Raw genomic sequence first — 20,667 nt, forward strand, 5'->3', positions numbered from 1 at the left:
TTTTACAATGTTGAGGTATGTTCCTACTATCCCTAATTTTTCTAGTGTTTTGAACATGAAGGGTGCTATGTTTTGTCAAATGCTTTTTCTGCATCCACTGAGATGATCATGTGAGTCTTGTTTTTAAGTCTGTTAATATGATGAATTATGTTTATTGATATCCATATGTTGAACCAACATTGCATCTCTGGGATGAACTACACTTTATCATGTGCACTATGTTTTTAATGTTTTTGTTTACAATTTGCCAGAATTTTATTGAGAATTTTTGCATCTTTGTTCATCAGGGATATTGGGTCAATCTGGAATTCTTTGTGAAGTTTTTCACATTTTACTGTTGGCTTTACAAAAATAGTTTTATTGAGATGTAGATAAGATATCATAGATGTTTGCACTTAAAGTGTGCAGCTTTTTAAAGATTTTTAGTGTATTCACATATGTGCAACCATCACCTCTGTCTAGGTCCAGAACATTTTTAGCATCCCTAAAGGATACCCCTTTCCCATTAAGCAGTGACTCCTCATATTCCCTTCCCCTGGATCCTGGAAATCAACAATTTGTCTTCTGTTTCTAGGAATTTGCCTATTCTTGATAATTCATATAAATGAAATTGTGTAATATGTGTAATAATTTTTGTCTGACTTTATTTTACTTAAGTATGATTTCAAGGTTTATTCATGTATCTTGTGCTTTGTTCCTTTTTATGGAGTGAAGGAATGTTATTAAAAGATAGATATTCCTTGTATGAATATATACAATTTGCTTATCTGTTCATCAGTTGATGAACAATTGGGTTGTTTCTACAGTTTGGCTATTACAAATAATGTGGCTAATGAACATTTGCATGTAAGTGTCTGAGTCTCGGCTTTTAATTCTTCTTTTTTTTTTTTTTTAAAGAGAGAGTGAGAGAGGAGAGAGAGAGAGAGAGAGAGAGAATTTTTAATATTTATTTTTTTTAGTTCTCGGCGGACACAACATCTTTGTTGGTATGTGGTGCTGAGGATCGAACCCGGGCTGCACGCATGCCAGGCGAGCGCGCTACCGCTTGAGCCACATCCCCAGCCCTTAATTCTTCTTTTTTAAAATTTTTTTTAGTTGTCGATAGACTTTTATTTTCCTTATTTATATGTGGTGCCAAGAATGGAACCCAGGGCCTCACACATGCTAGGCAAGTTCTCTATCACTGAGCCACCACCCCAGCCCTGCTTTTAATTCTTCTGAATATACACATAGAAGCGGAATTGCTGAATGACATGGTTATTTTAATTTTAACTTTTAAGTGGCTACTAAACTTCTTTCCACACTAGCTGTACTATTTTACATCCCCCCACTGTCTCCCCGCAATGTAGGAGAGTTCCAGTTCCTTTACATACTGTTGACACTCTTAACATTTCTATTCTTTTGTCATTTTTTCACTACAGCCATCATAATGGGTGTGAAAGGCTCTCTCTTACAGCTTTGTTTTCTGATATTTCTTTTTAGTTGTAAATAGACACAATACCTTTATTTTGTTTATTTATTTTTATAAGGTGCTGGGGATCAAACCCAGTGCCTTACCATGCTAGGCAATAAGCCCAGCCCTTGTTTTATAGTTTTGATTTGCATTTTCCTAATGACTACTGATTTTAAGTATCTTTGCATTTTCTTGTTGGTCATTTACATTGTCTTCTCTGGAAAAATGTCTGTTGAGATTCTTTACCAATATTAATAATTGAGTTACTCATCTTAGAAAGACGTGAGATGTAAGATGTCTTTCTCTTATCAGATAAATCTCTTATCAGATAAATGATTTACAAAAAAAAAAATTCTCTGTTCTCTGGGTGGCCTCTTCACTTTCTTGATGGTGTCCTTTAAGAACAAAAGTTTAATTTCAGTGAGGTACAGTTTATCTATTTGGCTCTGTTTTTCAAGAATACCTGACAAGTCAGATTCTAACCCACTTAGGATTGCTAAGTCTTTGTGAGAATAACTGTCTTCTCAAGTGGAGAGGCAGGAAGCTTTGGAAAGCTTCAAAGACACATTTCACCTGTAGCATTTTTTTTAGTTCCCCTTTTCTGCTCCTGAATTTCATTCACTTAGATCAGATTTGGGGTGAGGGATTCAGTGGAAAGAAGGATAAGGTCTCTGGGTCCTGAAGATTTTATGTTGACCAAAAGAGATTATGAGTTATAAAAGGAAAAGGTCAGAAACTTTATTATGATCCATTTTTGATATTATTTAAAACTAGAATGGCTAGGAGAGTGTAAAAATTTTGTACTTTGGGAAGAAAGGTTTAGGGACCAGTACATCTAAAAAGTCATTCTCATTATATGAGAATTTTCTTCCTCCTCTTCTTCTTCATCCTCTTCCTCCTTTTCCTCCCTGCCACCTCCAGCCCAGTTTAGGAGAATTTATTTTATTTTTGTGGGGTGTGTGTGTGTGTGTGTGTGTGTGTGTGTGTGTGTGTGTGTGTATGTGTATGTGTGTACACTTAAGGGAAGGAAAAGACAGGGAACTCTATCCATTCATAGTCATTCACACATATTACTGAAAAATAGTTCAATCTGTAATTCTATAGCCCTTTTACCTCTACTAAGAAAAGGAAGGCTTTCCTTTGGGAATGGAAAAGGATTACAAGTTTATCTGGTACAATCTGCCCTTTGAGAAGCAATACAAATCCAGACAGGTTGCGTAATGAGGGTGCAAAGAAAGTATATGGAAAATCAGGGTGCCATGTTTCCTGGATCTGTGTCTTTGCTTAGAGCTGGAACTTCGCTGAGGACGAGGGAAGAAACCTCTGTGTCATTCCTCCCACCCTGTACTAGTACCTGGCATCATTTGTCCTGGATTCAGCTTTAGGGGTTTTTCAACCAGCTTGGGGACCTATCTGAAACTATGTACTAGGGTTTGGGAGGTGAGGTCCAGGTTCCCAGTGACCCACTAGGAGGCCAAACTTTTCATTCCTAGGAGACTAAGTGCTCCCATTGCCACCTTGATTTCAGAGGATGTGTTCTTGACCCAGTCCATAAAATTATGTGATTTAGTGGTGGGGTTCCCCTGTGCTTGGTGGGAGGGAGATTTTGCTAAACAAATAGAATTTGAGAGGGGACTTGATTGGTCTGGAGGATTTCACCCATATTATAGGTGGAGTGACCTCTATGAGCAAAGGCTTGGAAGTTGAGAGCAGGAGAGGGGAGCATATTGGAAACTATGGATTGGATCTTTTGGTTGGACCAGAGAGTACCTACAGGAGACAACTGAACAACAGATAGATGTGGTGGAGCTGAGGGGAGGGCAACCTGTAGAGAGCCTTAAATGCCTGGAGAGAAGTTTTCATTTATTTCACTTCAACAAGACTATCTGATGGCATAGTGTGGACACATTATAGTTGGCACTTACTAAATGACTGACATGGTGCTGATAGCTGATGCAATGCAAGAGAGAGAGAGAATTTTTTAATATTTTTTTTTTTTAGTTTTCAGTGGACACAACATCTTTATTTTATTTTTATGTGGTGCTGAGGATCGAACCCAGTGCCCTGCGCAGGCCAGGTAAGCACGTTGCCGCTTGAGCCACATCCCCAGCCCAATGCAATGTAATTTTGCATCATTAATTTTTTTAGTATTCCTCATAAAGTAGATACTCTTATTTTATTCATTTTATAGATGAAGAAACAGATACAGAGAGGTTGAGTGATTTCCCCAGAGCAATACAGCTAGTAAGAGGTTGAAGTGGGATTCATCCTGGGAGATGGCCCTAGAACCCATGCTCTTAATTTCTGGACCTTTAAGAATGGTGATATTTACAGTCAGTTTTAGTGAAAGCTTTGTCGGTACAAAGGTGACATAGGAAATTATTTTTCATAGTGTATCTGATCTTTGCATTTTATTGCATCTGAGGTAGCGCACTAAAACTATATGGTTGGCTTTCTTTTATAGCTGATTGTTGGTCCAATTTTTCCATTTCTTTTTTAAAATGTAAACCCTTCTCTCAATTTTTAAAAAATTACTTAACCTAAAGAAGTTAAGTCCTAATCAAGATTTGAAATCAGGTTTACCATATAATAGGTCAGCATTATATCTCTGGCAATACTTGGGCATTATGAATTGGTTACACTTCATGATTTATTACCTTTTATAATTTATTACTTTTTATATGTGGATTTAAAACTTTGTCTTTCCAAGCACGTTGCTATTACTGATGGATATTTCTTTAGTATAATTCATACCCAACTATACACATATGACTAAGAAAACGAACTGCTTGGCAGATGACACATTTGTGTAGAATGAGTGTGTTTATCATCTTCTAAGAGATGGGCACCCCTCATCTTAAGTCTCCACTGTTGCAAGTGCCCTTATTATTTCTAATTTTGCACTTGATTGTCAGAAGGTCCAGCCACTGAGCTGATGAACTCAATTTATTACACACACACACACACACACACACACACACACACACACACACTGTTCTCCCTCTGCTGGAATACCATGTATCTATGACAGGCTGTGAGATGTCTCAGTAGAGGGAGCGCAGCTAAGGAAAGGCCCTCCTGTGATACCCCTATGCAAAATGGCACCCTGGCTCGCTCTGGAGAAGAAAGAAGGAAAGGGAGAGGTGTGGTCAGAGGAGCTAGAGAGGCTGTGAACAAAGGCACTGCCAATTTTAGGAAGATAGAAAGCCACCATAACTAATACATTCCTAGTTTCGTAAGTCTATTTCTTTTTACCCAAATAACTTCACTACTTTGAGGTTGATAATGGAGAATCTGTTACCAACCCTGTAATTTACACAGATAAATATACTGTAGTTACTGGTTGTCAAGTTTATTAAAATCTTGTATTGGGACTGGTGGTTTTCCCCAAATAAAAAGGCTTGTGTGGGGTCTTGCTTCTTAGAAAAGTTTTGGGAAGTTTCAGCCTTTTTACATTAGACTAGATTTAGGTACTAGAAAGGTAAACTTATTTTTAAAAATTTATTGCATATTGGATGGGTTCAGCCTTTGAACAAAACATTTTATAAGTGAATCTGCTGTGCAAAGAATCCTTTTTGTAAAGAGAGACCTTGTTACCCTTGGCATCTACTGGGAACATACCTAAATTTGGATGGTGAAGTAAGACCATATTTTAAATACATCCTTGGAAGGGATAAAATGCTCAGAATTTGGCAGCATTTCACTTCTGACAGCCTAGTTCTTAAGCTACATACAATCTAATTGGTGGTGACAGCTTTTAACATGAGCATTTCAATGAATTAAAATTTTTGCCTGCTTCTTAGCTTTTTTATACTCTCAGTGAAATTATTATTTTGTATTCACCCTGATGCCTAATAGAATGCCTGATATGTGATAAGTAATTGGGATTGTTAGATAAATTGAGTTTCCAATACTGAAACCTTAAAAAATGTATATTGTTTAAAGGTACAGGCAGATGCTGAAGTTCATCCAGGCTAGAGGACATCATCAGAAGTACACTGGCATAAGTACTGACTTACATCATGCAAGACACACTCCTACATTAATATAATCTGTATTAAATGAATGTCAATTATATGAGCTATTTTCTTTTATATTTCTGGGTATGGAGGCTAGAGGATTTAAGTAAGAGGTCATGAAATTCTTTATTATGGTCTGGTAGAAAAAAACTAAGTATTTGAATTTCTGTTGTACATGTGTTTATGATCAGTGCTCTTTGTATAAGGAATAATTTAAAACTGTTGCCAACAGATGTACTTTATCAGCTTGCAGTTTTGACTTTTCTTGGTGATTCCTTCCAACTATTAGGAAACCCAAAAGTATGAATATCTATCTTTTCTAGAAGTTGGGGCCTTTTCATGGGTGATGAAACAGTATGGTAAAAATGCATGTAGCAAACAGTATAGGGTGGAGAGATAATGCCAGGAATTAATTGTCATTTTCTTGTCCCCACATCCTCCTCAATTTGGTAGCAAATTTCCTAGGTAAGTATTGAACTGAATCGCTCATCTTGATATATATAAATACTTGATATTTTTAGTATTTGGGTTAAGCTTTGTACCAAGAATCTTTTCGTGTAATCCTGAAATATCTGGCCTTATCTCCATTTTATAGATTATGAAACTGAGGTACTGGCAAGTTAGGTAACCTGCCTGGTGACACAGCTTATAAGTGGAAGAGCTAATATCTACACCCAGCAATAGCAAGACTGGCTCTAGAGTCCTACCTCATTTTCCTTATCAGTCCATTGTAAATAATGCAATTTATAACTGGCATGACTGCATATAATGAGATAATGCAATAAGGCACCTACAGCAATTATTGAGGTGCTCAACAATTGATAGCTGCTATTATAATTAAGATCCCTTAGTAACTATTATAATGTTAAGATGATTTTTTAAAATTTTAAGGTCTTTTGTGTCTTCTTTATTAAACCAATCAAAACTTTGAAGGAAAAAAAGATATCAAGCAGGAGTTAAGGCAAAATTTGAAGTATTACAAATTGCTATTTTGATTCTCATTGGCTGGAAGTTCTGTTTTGGTAAACTGTGAAATATTTTCACATGTAAAAGAAATCAAGCAATATCTGGAGGAAGTGAGACTGTACTTCACATTTGCCATTCCTCCCCTTATTTTAATTCTCAACCTGCATTTTCAAGAATCAGAAGAACTTTACTCAAGCAAGTTCCCTTTGGTCACTAAATGGCTGAGTAGTCCTCAACTTTTCTTTTCACTGGCAGCTCCAAATGCCATTATATTCAAATTCCCATTTATTTTAAATGTCGAATTATGAAATTCAAAGTAATTGATAAATTGTATCCTTTGATCCAGGGAATCAGAATTTGGATATTTTAATGCAATTATACATATATTTCAGTAATTCAGAATTATGAAAAGTTGAACATCTGTACTGGAGATATCCAAGCTATGTTTATAAAAGTTAGGAACTTTCTTGTTGGCAAGGGAATCCTTTATTTTATTTATTTATATGTGGTGCTGAGGATTGAACCCAGGGACTTGCAGGCTAGGTGAGCTTTACTGATGAGCCACAACCCCAACCCAAGGGAATCTATGTTTTGACCATGCATTTTTTCTTTGATAGTCTTATTTAGGAAGTTAAAACTTAGACATGAATTTTAAGTTAAATACTTCCAATCATTTCTACTACTTTTGGTTACAGCTGTCCCTCAGTAGTATCCTAGGGAATTGATTCCAGAATCCCCCACCCCAGTCATCAAAATTTTGCAGATGCTCAAGTCCCTTATATAAAATATCACTGTATTTGCATATTACCCAGGCACATCCTCTCATGAACCTTAAACATCTCTAGATTGTTTATAATGGCTAATACAATGTAAATGCTATGAAAATAGTTGTTAGCCTGTAGTTATAGAATAATGACAAGAAAAAAATGTACATGTTGAGTACAGGGTCAGTTTCTTTGTTCGCTTTGTTTTAAAGAAAAAGTACTTCCAATCTATGTTGTTCAGTCTGTGGATGCTGAGCCAGAGGATACAGAGGGCCAATTGTATTTTGATAAGGACTGGAAGCATCCATAGTTTCACTTAATGAACTTGTTTGCATTGCAATTTCACTTAAAAAAATAGTTCTAAATCTGCCTAAACAAAAAATGCATACGTATTATGTAATTTAAAATTTGAACCTAAAACCCTTTCCACTGGAGTCCTGCATTTCCTTGTTAATTTTTACTCTTGTTCAAACGTTCTTATATTTCTGCAAGTGGGACTTTGTTTCTTCCAAGGGGAAGTTGGCCTCCTTTGCCACACCAGATGTTTTGAGATTTAAAATACCCAAAAAAACCCAAAACACCTCCCCCCACCTAGTCAGAGAAACACCTGTAAGCAAGCAGCTCTGAACAGGTTACAGGAGTGCTGATATTACTGCAGTATGAAATGTGATTATCAGAATCACTGGTTTTGTTTCAGGCTTCAGATTTTCACATCAGTTTGAGATAACAGTAATTATAGTAACATTTAGGGCAAGGGTTCAATGTGGTCTGCTACTGTTTCAAGCCTTTCCTATGCTTCAGCTCATTAAGTAACCTTTTATTTTACCATCTTTAGCCTACCACTTAAGAAGAAGGGGTGTGGGTGCAGGTTGAGGAGGGGTGTAAAGTTCTGTGCACTAATGCCTTAATTTAGTGAACAACACTGATGGAAAACAGTGCCTTTCAAACATGTTTTCTAGGAATTTTGTACCTTCCCCCAAGCTGTGTGTTCTCACCCTGCCCAAGACAATAAAGAGGGAGAGGCCAATCGCTTAAGTTAAAACTGAATGCGATTTTTAAATGGTAAGATTTTTATTTTGGGGATGAATGAATCAATTCCAGGAGCAACGGAAGGAAAAATACAGAAATTTGAGGTAGTGACTCTGAACATGTAAACGGATAAAGATCGCCTCGGTTTCTCTCCTGTACTCTCTATTACACTGATTTCGTGGTCTCTTTTTTGTTAGACGAGAAATTCCAAGTCCCCCGAGCGCAAACCGTGACCTCCACTTGTGAGCACTGGGGCACACACGTGGGCGCGATCGCGTGCACGAGGGGCTGACACCTGGGCCAATACCTGGGCGGCATTTCCATACTGGCCTGTGGTTCCCTACGTGCCGGGCGTCCGCTGTGGCGGCGTCCCATTCATGCTTTTTGACAACTGTGCGGCCGCCCGCGAGACTAGAGTCAAGTGCTTTTCCCTGCACGAGCTTCTCTGCCCCGGCCCTGGCTGCGACACTCGGTGATACCCAGGGGCCGGCCGGCCGGCTCCTCCATAGGTGGCTGCGTTTCTGACTTCGCCCTGGCTCCACTCCGGGGGCTTGACGTGCAAACTTCGCCGGAGCGAGCTGAGAGGGAGGGACCGGCGAGGGGGAGGAGGCGACGGGAGGCGCCTCCGCTTAAGGGAGCCGGCCGGGCGCCGCCGCTCGGACGGACGCGCGGACGGAAGGAAGGAGCGGGGCCGCCGGGCCCGGCCCGGGGATGCGAGCGGCCGCAGGGTGGGCAGCCGGAGAACCCGGGGTGCGGCTCGGGCCTCCCCGCGGCGGGCTGCCGTGCTGGGCGCGGGGCTGGGGCGGAGGCAGCTCCAGGCGCCGGCCTCGGAGCCGGCTCCTCCGGGCAGAGGCAGGCAGGGGACCCAGCACCCCGGTGGCGGGCCGCCGGCGGCCGGTTCTCTCCCCCGAGGGGCCGCGGGAGGCGAAAGCGAAAGCGAGCCCGCGCCGCGGACTTTGCGCCCGGAGCGGGGGGTGGCTGGGAGGAGGCGGGCTGGGGGCTGGGCGGCCGGGGGCGCTGTCAGCGCGCCCCACCCGGCCTGCGGGCCGCGCACGCCGCCGGAACTCCCCGGCGCCTCCTTAAACGCGGCCCCCGCGAGACTCTTTTCCCCCTTTTTTGTTACATTGTAGGAGCGGAAAGAATGTCGGAGCGGGCCGCGGATGACGTCAGGGGGGAGCCGCGCCGCGCGGCGGCGGCGGGCGGAGCAGCGGCCGGCCGGCAGCAGCAGCAGCCTCCGCAGCCCCCGCGGCAGCAGCCGCCACCGCGGCGCCCACGGCCGGAGGACGGCGGCCCCGGCGCCGCCTCCACCTCGGCCGCCGCAATGGCGACGGTCGGGGAGCGCAGGCCCCTGCCCAGTCCCGAAGCGATGCTGGGACAGTCGTGGAATCTGTGGGTCGAGGCTTCCAAACTTCCTGGGAAGGACGGTGAGTGTCCACGCCCTCCTCTTCCCCACGCCCCCCACTTCCCCCCTCCTCTACCCTCTCCTCCCCTCCCCCGCCACCCCGTCCTGTGACCCGCCCCCTCGGGGGTCAGAGATGCTATCGTTCGCTGGGTTGCGGAACGAGGAGGTGCCCACACCTACCCGTGCGTGCGTGAGCGTGCGTCACACTCCTGGCCACTGACCTGCCTCTCCCCTCCTCCTGTGTGTGTATATCTCCTAGGGACGGAATTGGACGAAAGTTTCAAGGAGTTTGGGAAAAACCGCGAAGTCATGGGGCTCTGTCGGGAAGGTGAGTCCAGCCCCCCCTGATGGAGTCTGTGCAAACCCCGGGGAAGTTTCCTTGCTGCTTGACCAGGGACCGGAACCTGAGCCCACCTTACCCACTCCCCTTCCCCCTGGAGGATGCTGCCTGAGGAGGAGGAGGGAGGGGGAGGGCAGAGCATTTGGGATAATCCAGTCTCTGGGACTTCCTGTAATTGGGAGCATCCTAGAACCCTTCAGTGGAAGACTGGCAAGGTGCAGCCTGAGTGGCATTCATTGCTAGGTGGTGAGCGCTGGAAATCATCGGTTAGGGAGTTTAACCTAGATCCCTTCAGGTGTGACCCCCTTGTGGAGAACATGAGTGGAGGAAGGATTTCTCAACTTTAGAATCATTTCCATAAGTAGTTGGGAGTGGGTATCTTAGAAAGGAAACCTGATCACCCATAAGTTTCTTTTTGGTAATTAGAATGAATTTTGAACTAGAAAAAAAAAATCTTAATCACTGCTGCTTTATTTCTGTGAAACTTAATGTACAAGATGCTACCAGAGGTTCTTCACGGCATGAGTGCAATTGGTCAGACTTTTTTTTTTTTTTTTTGAGAGCTGCAAGATGAGGGGGTTAAAAAAAAAAAATAAGGAAAGCCAGAATTTTAGATGGTGAAATAAAACTTTACTGCCCATATCTAGTGAAATCAGAGTTTAACTTTTGGTTAGTTTTAAGCTATTTGGTGGAAGGATGCTCTAGGGAAATATGTGTAGCTAAAGGTATGCCTACAAATGAAATGTGTGGTATCTGGAAGCTGTCAGATTAGTCCTGGAGATTTCCTTGTTTTTATGAATTAGGTGGCTTGTGCTACTATTTGCCTGCACCAGGCCTCGGGCACACTGTGTTCAGAAAGGAAAAGGCCTTAAGTGAGGCTTGGCATCCCAAATACTGAATTTGGAGTAGGTAGAATGTTGGCAGCTGGGAAATTTTTAAGTCCAGAGCGGGCTGGTAGTTACTGTCTGCACATTTACTTCTTGTTTTCAACACCTGGCTTTTCTTCACTTTCACCACTTTGGTTTTTATCAGTTGCCGACTTGACCTCTTGGCCCTGTGAGGAAGAATAATACAGTGGCAGCCCTATGAGAGCTTCCAGTTGGAACAGATCATAGAGCAAATTAGTTGATTTTCAAAAGGAGAACTACTGTTTGAGGGCAAAGGAAAGAGGGAAAGCACAGGACTTGTTGGCGATGTTGCAATAGAAAAAATCAGTTGTTAGTCCGGTTTTAGTGTGGCATTGGCAGCCCGCCTGGGCTTAAAAAATTAAAATCACTAGGTGGCAACTCTCATAGGAAGCAGTTGCAGTAGAGCTTTAGAGGACCTGATCCACTCTTGTTCTTAGTTTTCATTCTCTGGGTGTGGATACATTTCCCATAAAGGGTTTCTAAATCTGTGTGAAAACAGGATGCTGATTATTGTAATTCCCCTATAGAGAATGAGTAAGTGTCTTAGTGTTTCACTGAGGACCTTCATCTGGACCAAGACCCAACCAAATTTAGTGGCCTGGACCCATTTTTGCTCTATTTTTCTGTTGGGATACATTTATCAGCAGGTGTTTCGTGAAGTGCTAAGACCTTTTTTAAACTCCCTGCTGGAGGCTCAAAAGGGCCATGGATCTGGTTGTGTGTGCTTCTGAACTATCAAATTATTGGTGTTTGTTAGAGTTCATCCCCCATCCCCTACCCCCCACCCCCAAGCTGCTCTCACCATTTAGAGGATGCTGTAGCTGCTGGGCTTTCTGTAACTTGTGCTTGCCTGTTTTGAGTAGAGACTGAAGTTTTAAATTCAGACAGTTCTACATTTGTTTGTGACTAGATTTTTGGGGGGCGCTGTTTAAAAATCTAAGCTTGAGAACTCCATGAAGTAGACTTGTATGTTGTCTTAACAAACAGCCCATATCAGAATGTTTCAGGAATAAAAATACATTCAATATTACCAAAACTTATTGAACCTTTATCCATTGTCTTTGGCTAAGATTATCTCCAATGAAGTAAAAGATGTTTTGGAATTAACTCTGTACTAATTCCTCTCGTAAATGTGAGAGAAATATGTAGGTAAATTGTGTGATGAAGCATGGAAAATCAGCAGCTTTCCCTCTTAGAACATCTCTAGGAATCTCTGCTGGGCTCCTGGGCTCCTGGGCTCCTTGAATCTCTGGTTTCTGATAGGTCAGAAAACCTGAGAGAGAAAGTGGCTTAACCTTATGTTAGTTACTTCATCTCTTTGAAGGTAGCGTTTTCTATTTGAAAACGTACTACATATTTCCCAAGGTTTTTGTAGGGGTTGAAATTAAATTAGATAACCTGTGTATAATGACTAAATACATATTAATTGCTTTTAACCCTTTGAACTGCTGATAATCCCAGACCTGACTTCCTAATTTGATTTTTATCTAGGTCAAGGGTTGGTAACCTGGGACCCTAAATAGATTTCCAGAGGTCAAAGTTTGTAGAAACTGTATGTAAAATAATATGTATGTCCACTTTCCAGGGCAAGTATCCACAGTTTCCCTTGGATTATCAACACGTCCCCACCCCCACTGTTTAAATACACATTAGGCTTTATTTCGTTTTTCCTTTTCTCTTTTTCTTATGAAGAAATTCCTTTGTGGCAAGACTGCCCAAGGGTTAATGCTGTGGAAGAAGGTTGGGACTATTGATTTGAGTGGAAGTAAGATTATTTGTGGTTTGGGTCTTCTTTTAGCACAGGTAGCAAATGCTAGGATAAAATTCCAGTTCTTTTCAGTTTAGCCTATTGTATGTCTGCATTCTCATATTTTTATTGCTGTTTTTCCTGTAGTTTGTAATATTTGTTAATGGTACAGTTGACTTGGTAGAAAAAGGTTGGTTGTATTTTGACTTTTTAAAAATAAGTGAACTCAAAAAATTACCTTTTTCCTTTCAAGATAATTTGTATAATTCTATATTGGTAATATCACAAATTTGTGTTTAGATGGAATTAATTGGTATGAATCACTGACTAGAATTTCTTTATTAGTTCCTGAACACATAGGAGCCTTAAAAAATGAAAACATTATCAGGCAATGTGGTGCATACCTGTAATCAGTCCCAGCAACTCCTGAGGCTGAAGCAGGAAAATCACAAGTTTTTGAGGCCAGCCTCAACAACTTAGCTTGGTTCTAAGCAACATAACAAGACCCTGACTGAAAATAAAAAGGCCTGGAGATGTAGCTCAGTGGTAGAGAACCCCTAGGTTCAATTCCCAGTATCAAAAGCCTTAATTGCACAGTACATTTTTAAAATATATATGGTGTCTTTATGGGAATCATCAATGAAATTGGAAAAATGAACTCTTCTTTGGGCAGGGACCTCTAATTTTTCTGAAGTTCACCCGACTCTTCCCTTTCTCTGTCTGTGCTGTCAATACTCATATGTACTGTGATGGCTGTTGCTTTAGAGTGTATGTGTCCTGAAGGCAGGGACATTTTTGTTAATGACTATTCAGTTCCTGCACACTTTTGTGTTCAGTATTTGCTCCAAAAAAAAAAAAAAAAAAACGAATGGATTGAGCTGGATATGGTGGCACAAGTCTGTAGTCACAGCTAGTAGGGAAGTAAGGCAGAAGAATCACAGGCAAATTCAAGGCCTGCATAACAACTTAGGAAGACCCTGTCTCAAAATAAAGAATTTAAAGGACTGGAGTATAGCTCCGTGGAAGGACACTTGCCTATCATATGGAACCTCCTGGGTTCAACTCCACCCCCCAGGAATGAAGTGGACTACTGTGAAGATTGAACTGAGTGCCATAGGGTGAATGGTTCAAATGACCAATTTCCAATGTATTGTTGACTCAAAAAAAAAAAAAAAACTTACATTGTGTGTTCTACTTAAATTCTGTGTGTTGGGGTAATGGCACCAGGGGAGGCCGGAGGCTTCCTTCCAGTACTTCCTGTTGCTCTGTTCTGAGTGTAGTGTTCCATTCACACTTTCCAGAAAGGGTGAAGACAGGACACTACCTCTCTTATCTCTGATAGTTGGACAGGGGAAGGAGGATGGCAACCCAGGGTGATAGCCACACTTGATGACAGGTGATTTCCCTGTCAAAATACAGGGACCTAGTTGAGCCTGGGGCAAGATGGAAAAGAGGTCAGGAGGCACCTCTAGGAGCTAGCTTTTGTTTTTGTGTTTTAAGGGTGGACTGGGAGGTGGGTGCTGAGTCAGCACAGCAGCATCACCTTCTTTCTTTTCTAGGAGGAAATGAAATGGTTCCTAGTGAACTGGAAACAGGTGTTTGTATGAAGTCCTGTTAAAGGCACTGCATTATAGACTCACACCCCTCTTCCTGGGAGTCTTAATCTCTGTTTTTCCCTGGGGTTTCTCTTATCTGTTTTTACACCCAGCTTTTTCTTATGGACAATTTGAAACACACAGGAGAGAAAATATTTTAATGAACCTCTGTAGCCATCACACAGCTTCAACAGCTAATGAATGAGTCACGGCCCAATCTTGCTTCATCTCTGCCACACAGTGAGTTGTTGTGAAGTACATCTCAGGCATGGTAGCATTTTTCAGTTTTCTCTTTTCTGCTCACCTGAACTTCAACATGGATTCTGTAAAAATGGAGTCTTGATGCTGTGCCTTTGTTTAGAAGCAGGCCAGGCTGATGTTTCTGATCTCTTCTGTGAGCTTGCAAGGGCTCTGCAGGTGGCAATGCTTGCAAGTCCCCTTACATCTTAAGGGAGATCTAAGCCAAGCCTTCCACAGGAGTCTTTAAGATCTGTCCCTTGGTCAGTCACCTGAGGAGCTTGTTGAACAGGAGTGCACCTTGAAGGAGTGCTCATTCGGTTAGGTAGTAGATTGCCCACACTTGAGAAACACCTCTCTCTGAGCATCAGTGCTGCAGTGATGTAGGTGGGCAGAATACTGTGTGTAGCTACCTGCCTGTGAGATCTGCACTAACCCATGGGGGAAGGAGCCCCCACCAGACACCCCTGCAACAGGGATTCTTTCCTCCATTCTGCCATCTTTGAGATTCTATTCAAATTATAGCTTGTAGGTCAGATCCATCCTGAGCTACTTCAGAATGATTCTTACATTGCTGAATGGTTGAAATCAAAACAAAGGGTTTCATGACATCTGAAAATTATATGAAATTCAAATGTCTGTGTCCCTAAGTAAAGTTTTATTGGAGCACAGCTACAGCCTTTCATTTACATATTGTCTATAACTGCTTTCTCTGTACAGTGAACAGCAGAGTTAAGTGGGTGACCCTATAGCTCACCAAGCTCAGAGAAGTTGGCTGACCCCTGGTGTGATGACTTCCTTGGAGGATGAAACAAAGCCCCCTTCTGTGATTCTAGGATTCCTTAAGCTTCCTATTTTGATGAGGAGAATACAGTATTTTATTCTGTAGTCTATATAACATAGAAGGGAATACTTGGAGAAAGAAATGATTTCACCTAAGAAGGTTGCTGCCATGTCCACACTTGTCATTCACGGCTACTCTTCTGTGGCATACATGTATTTCAGGGCAGTTCACATATAGTTTCCAAGAGCCTAGGATGATGGAGTCTCTTAATCCCTTGTGTGATACGTAAATATGCAGCACAGAGTCTAGAACTTTTATGGAATTTTCACTCAAATTCTTTAGAACTTCTGCCATTGACCTGGTTTAGAGAAACCAAAACTTTGTTGGAGGTTTTGGGATTATTGGAAAGGTTCAACAGAAAACAAATCTGCATTTTGCTTGAAGAAGGCAGACAGTGTTCTGAGATCCCATATCTTTATAATTTTGTACTTGGTAAAAGTATGTGGCACTGGTATATGCTATGCTGAATTCAGAACTCTCAAGACTTCGCAGGTTATGGAAAGTGCATGTGTTATCTGCAGTAGGGCAAGATTCCGAGTTTGCAGTTTTGATTGGTTCTTGTAATAACTAATCTCAGGAGGAAAGTATGAGGTTTTATGCCTCCTCGTGGCATATTACCTGCGCATGGTGTAGTGTGTTTCTTCTTTATAAGGACATCCTTCCTGAGGTCCACATCTCATAATGTCCCATGTGTAGGTGGACAGCCCAAGTTTGGTGAGTACTTGTACTGTGTGCCAGCTCATTTTACATCCTGTAATCTTTGCAGTAACAACGTGTTCTGGCTGTCACCATTATCTCCCTTTTACAGATGAGACGACTAAGGCTCAGATAGGTGAGGTAGCTTGCCAGAATTAGAAGGCATCAGGAGGCCTTGAAACTCAAATGGGCCTAACTGAAGCCAACCTGCCTAACTGCTCCCGTGCCCAGTCCATTCTAGAATGTGTACCCACTTTTGATGAGCTTCAGCAGGTTACCCTAACCTTTGTTTTCTTTGTCCTTGTCTGGAAATAATTGACCTTTACCAAAAATATTTTTAAAGATGTCAGAACCATTTCCCTGCTGTGCTTTATAATAGTGTATATGTTGTATTTAGTTGTTCCTTTATAAAATCTTTTCTTTGGGGGGGTGGGGCACGTGTGCAGTTTGCATTAGAAGTAATTGGCTTTTAAAGAAAAAGATTAAATGAAAGCTCAGGTTGCAGCAGATAGCAGGCACAATCATCTGGGATTTGTGCCATTAAAAAAAAAAATCCTTTAAAAAGGGAGAAGTGAAATTTCACTATTTAAATAGCATTTCAGTGCAAGATTGCTTTTAATCACATTGATATTCAAAGTTTATGGCAGTATTTCTAATAAATGTGCCCCTCTGATTATTAAAGTATTTTTTGATTGAAGTTCTAAGGGGAAAAAAAAAAGCGCCGCCAGTTAGTAGACTTAACAGTTGGAGTTACTCTACTTTTGAGAAAAAGGCAAAGGGTTACATTTATATTCATCATGTACAGCAGGGATTATTATAAATGAGCAAAGGAAGGAGAAGAATGAGTTTTGCATTTTAGCCACTCGTAAAACTAGATTTAGTGTTCTTGTTCCTCTTTGTAATAAAGACCCTGCTAACATGAAATACTTTTCCTCTTAGATATAAAAGCATAGCAAGGAAAAAGTAATAGTTCATTATCAATTAGATTTCCAGTCTTAAAACAGAACCTATTCCCCTCCCAGGTTTAACAGATGTTTTTCATAATCTTCAACTCAAGTGAAAATTTGAGGTTTCCCCCCCTTCTCCAAAAGAAAAAAAGTAATGCTTTTACCAGTGGCCCCCAGCTTTGTATTTCAGTCCAGGAAGCTTCAGAAGTGATTGGGGAACTCCAAAACTAGAGTTGCCAGCATTTTATATATGTCTTCTCCATCATAAAAGTAAGAGCCATTGTCTTGAAATAAAGGACAGTTCTTTAACTTTAGATTTAGGAGAAACTCAATGCATTATCTTTATTTTTCCTCATTTTATTATGGGCTTTTCAGAGATCAGTATCTGTTTTGGTGTGTGAGAGGCACAGTACCAAATCATTCTTTCCTAAATTGCTGGGCCCCTATTTCTGTGTGCTGTTAGTAGGTGTTATGCAGGTAAGAGGTAAGCTTGCAGAAGTCGGCTTTCACTGACAGGAGGAAGATTGGGAGCTCAGTTCTCCAGCTAAACCCATGTTCAAATCTCAGTCCTAGAATGGAGTTGATGTGAAGGAAATCACCTAGTGTCACTGAGCCTCAGTTGACTTGCGTGTAAATGGAGTAATGGTAATTCCTCATAATGGTTGGGAGGATTAAATTATATAATCTTATCAATAACTAGAACCCAGTGTTATAAACATACTTACAATCTAGTGGTCCTTTAGGACTTTCAAGGGAACAACAGAAAGTGAAATAGAGGTTTTCCTGTAGTAAGCAAGGTGTAGACAGTCCATGAGAGGAAGCCTCCCATGTTCAGGATGACCGTGTAGCACATGAGCCTAGGTTTCAGGCCTTCTTGGACTCTAATAAAAATAGGAAGTCTGAGAGGTTGTATTTCTTACTTCCCTCTTTAGCCATCTGACTTAGGAGCCCAGTGTAGGTTTTTACTTTTCCACATTTGTACAGAATTGTCTAGAAGCTGTTTCCTGTAATGGTTTTCAGACCTCTTTTTCTGGGCAAGGAAGGTAAATCATAGGCAGCAGAATGAAGTTCTCTAGTTGGGGAATTGATAGTGAGGACTCTGCGCCTGTGATTTTATGTGTGCGTGGTGATCGTCTTGGGGTTTTCTGCCTGATGAGGGAGCTTAGAAAGTCACCTTTTCAATTCTTGGAAATTCCCATTTTCCTTTCAGCAGTTCTCCATTTAAGTTACCTTGTTCTGTTTGGAAACCATAAAGAGAGATTCATTTTAATGGAAAAAAATGATCATTGTAATCACAAATGTTAATCCATGCTCATTGAAAAGATTTTCCCCGTGGTGGAGGCATGGAACGTAAAAGCCATCATGCTTTGTAATCCCACTCAGGGCCAATTTTAAATCTCCAACTTCAGGATTTGGATTTAGAGCACTTCACACTTGATTAAGGACACCAGGTAACTACTTCAGGCACTTGCTGGCTGGCAAGACTCAAACTTGCCTGCCTGGTCATTTCTCTTCCTGACAAGATCCAGACCTTGTCCTTCAGCAGGCCCATGGTTCTTTTGTTCAGCATAACTACTGCTTGGAGAATCTTCTGGGTATTTTGCCTTAATTTCATTCACTTAGCTTTTATCCCACAAATGTTTGACAGCAAGGTTCTCTGGACCTTGTGTAGGGCTAGCGGCTGAGGATACAACTGCAAGCTCAGTTAGGAGGCACAGCCATAACCCCCATCAGGCACACAGTCAGCAAATACTTAAGGAGTTACCTTCCCACTAAGTGCCAGGTTTCTGATGGGTATTGAAGATAGCCTGGCAGAAGTTAGTCCCTGCCTTCTAGTGAAGTGAGACACAGTATTTACTGTTTTCTCAAGGACCGTGGAGTGCCTTGAAATCAGTAAAATAGGCTAATGTGTTAGGGCTAGGGAGTTCAGGTCAACATGATCAAGGAGGACTTTCCTGAGGATTTAATACTTGAACAGGGATTCAGATGATGAGAAAGAAGCAGCCACTGATCATCTGAAGAGAGGAGATGGAGGAAGAAGGGAGGGAAATAGGATTCAGAGGGTCAGATCACAGAGGCCCAGGTAAGGAATCTGAGTGCATTATAATAGTAATGGGAGCTTCCTGGGGGGCAGCACAGCAGAAAGGTGGCCTGATCAAAGTCTTGCTGTGTGAGGTTCCCTTTCTGTTTATAGAGCCTGCATCATGGAGAGTGGCTGACTGAGGCAGTGCAGAGAGGTTGTTGTGTTTGGGATGCTTTTGGAAAGTAGAGTTTACTTGACTTAGTGAAGATGTGGATGAGAGTAAAAAAAAGGGAGCCCTGTTTGCTTGTATGCAACTGTGGAGTCGGCCATTGAATATACAGTTTACAGCTTGGTAGAGCAGCCTGGGCTGGAGCTCCCAGATCAGTTTGCATCACCAATGAACAGAGACTGGGTTTGCTGTCCTGAGATAAGACAAGTAAGGACCAGAGGCTAAGCCTTCCAAAATTGACACTGACCTGTGGGTACACGGGAGAGGAGAACTCTTTAACGAGGTGGTTGGGAAAACCAATGAGTGTGGTGGTGTAAAATCTGAAAGGAGAGAAGACTAGGTGGGGGTTAATGCTAGGTGGGGGGTAATGTGTCAGGTGCTGCATGAAGTAGAGTACTTGGATCTCTGGCTTTGGGAATGTGATTGTCAATGACCTTGGTCAGGAGACTTGAGCTGGCAGGTGCTGATCACGGTGCTGGAAGAGCCAGAGCTGAAGTGGCAAGGGCAAGTGTGGACAGTGCTGTTAAAGGGTTTTGCTCTGAAAAGTAAAGGAGAAGCGAGGTCATAGCAGGCTGGGGGCCTGGGGTGAAGAGTCCCAGGGAATAAAGGAAGATTGATTTCACTTTATTTTATTAGGAGAGTAATAGGCTTGTGTGTGTGTGCCAGTGGAAACAATCCAGGAGTGAGGAATCATGAATAGCATGTGAGACGTGGATACTAGTCAGGGCAATGCCTCAAATTGGGGATGAGACTCAGAGCCCCATAGATAGGTTGGCTTTGGATAGTCAGATTATTTCCTTCCACTATATGGTGAGGAAGAGTGTGTGGATTCAGTTGCAGGTCGAGCTGTGGAATTGTGGGATAAGATGGTTGGTTCTTTCCTGTGGCTTCTGTGGAAGAGAGAAATTCAAAGGTCATCAATTGAGGAGGAGGAGGTGGAGACAGGAAGATAACCAACTAAGCAGGCAATTAAGAATCCTTTGGAGGCTTCCCACTGCACTTAGAAGAAAATCCAAACTCCCTAGCAAGGCCTGAGCGGTCCTGTGTTCTGAGCATGTAAGCCCAGAAAATCAGGAATGACTCTGACTTGAGGTGGAATGCTGTTGGAGCAGTGGAGGGGACAGCAGGGTTCTGATCAGGAGGACTTCTTGCAAGAGGCAGGGACCAGTTAACCAGTCTGGTATGGGGACACTTCAGTGACAGAGCCTGTAACTTGTCACAGGCTGGAACATGGGCATCAAACCACCAGGAGATGGTTCTGGATGTAGACATCCTGAAAAGAGGTCTGTGCTGGGGGGGAGTGGGGGATGTAGTGGCTTAGTTTGAAAGGTCACCATGGTAGCAATGTAGAAACTGAATTGGCAGTGGCTAAAGTAGGAGTTGAGGCCAATTGGGCACATAACCTACCTCTTAATGTGAAATTCCTGAGTTTCTAGGTAATGATAAACTGCGAAAGTAAGGTTTTAAA

At 42.0% G+C, this 20,667-nt stretch overlaps 2 protein-coding genes across 4 annotated transcripts in view; both read left to right on the forward strand.

Moving 5' to 3' along the window:
- Positions 1-7,627, forward strand: part of LOC144375083 (uncharacterized) — a 47,379-nt gene extending 39,752 nt beyond the window's left edge. Inside the window, exons 3-4 of one of the 2 annotated variants that reach the window (XM_078038597.1) lie at positions 3,455-3,530; positions 5,399-7,627. The gene's annotated coding sequence lies outside the window, so the exon portion shown is untranslated. The remainder of the gene's footprint in view (positions 1-3,454; positions 3,531-5,398) is intronic. The other variant, XM_078038598.1, reaches the window with a different exon arrangement.
- Positions 7,628-8,659: 1,032 nt separating this feature from the next.
- Positions 8,660-20,667, forward strand: part of Atxn7 (ataxin 7) — a 101,369-nt gene continuing 89,361 nt past the window's right edge. Inside the window, exons 1-3 of one of the 2 annotated variants that reach the window (XM_078038594.1) lie at positions 8,660-8,981; positions 9,362-9,655; positions 9,893-9,961. In XM_078038594.1, the coding sequence (XP_077894720.1) occupies positions 9,373-9,655; positions 9,893-9,961 (352 nt within the window). In that variant the 5' untranslated portion in view covers positions 8,660-8,981; positions 9,362-9,372. The remainder of the gene's footprint in view (positions 8,982-9,361; positions 9,656-9,892; positions 9,962-20,667) is intronic. The other variant, XM_078038593.1, reaches the window with a different exon arrangement.

This window comes from Ictidomys tridecemlineatus, chromosome 2 (assembly GCF_052094955.1).
Source record: "Ictidomys tridecemlineatus isolate mIctTri1 chromosome 2, mIctTri1.hap1, whole genome shotgun sequence".
In the NCBI taxonomy this organism is placed as follows: domain Eukaryota; kingdom Metazoa; phylum Chordata; class Mammalia; order Rodentia; family Sciuridae; genus Ictidomys; species Ictidomys tridecemlineatus.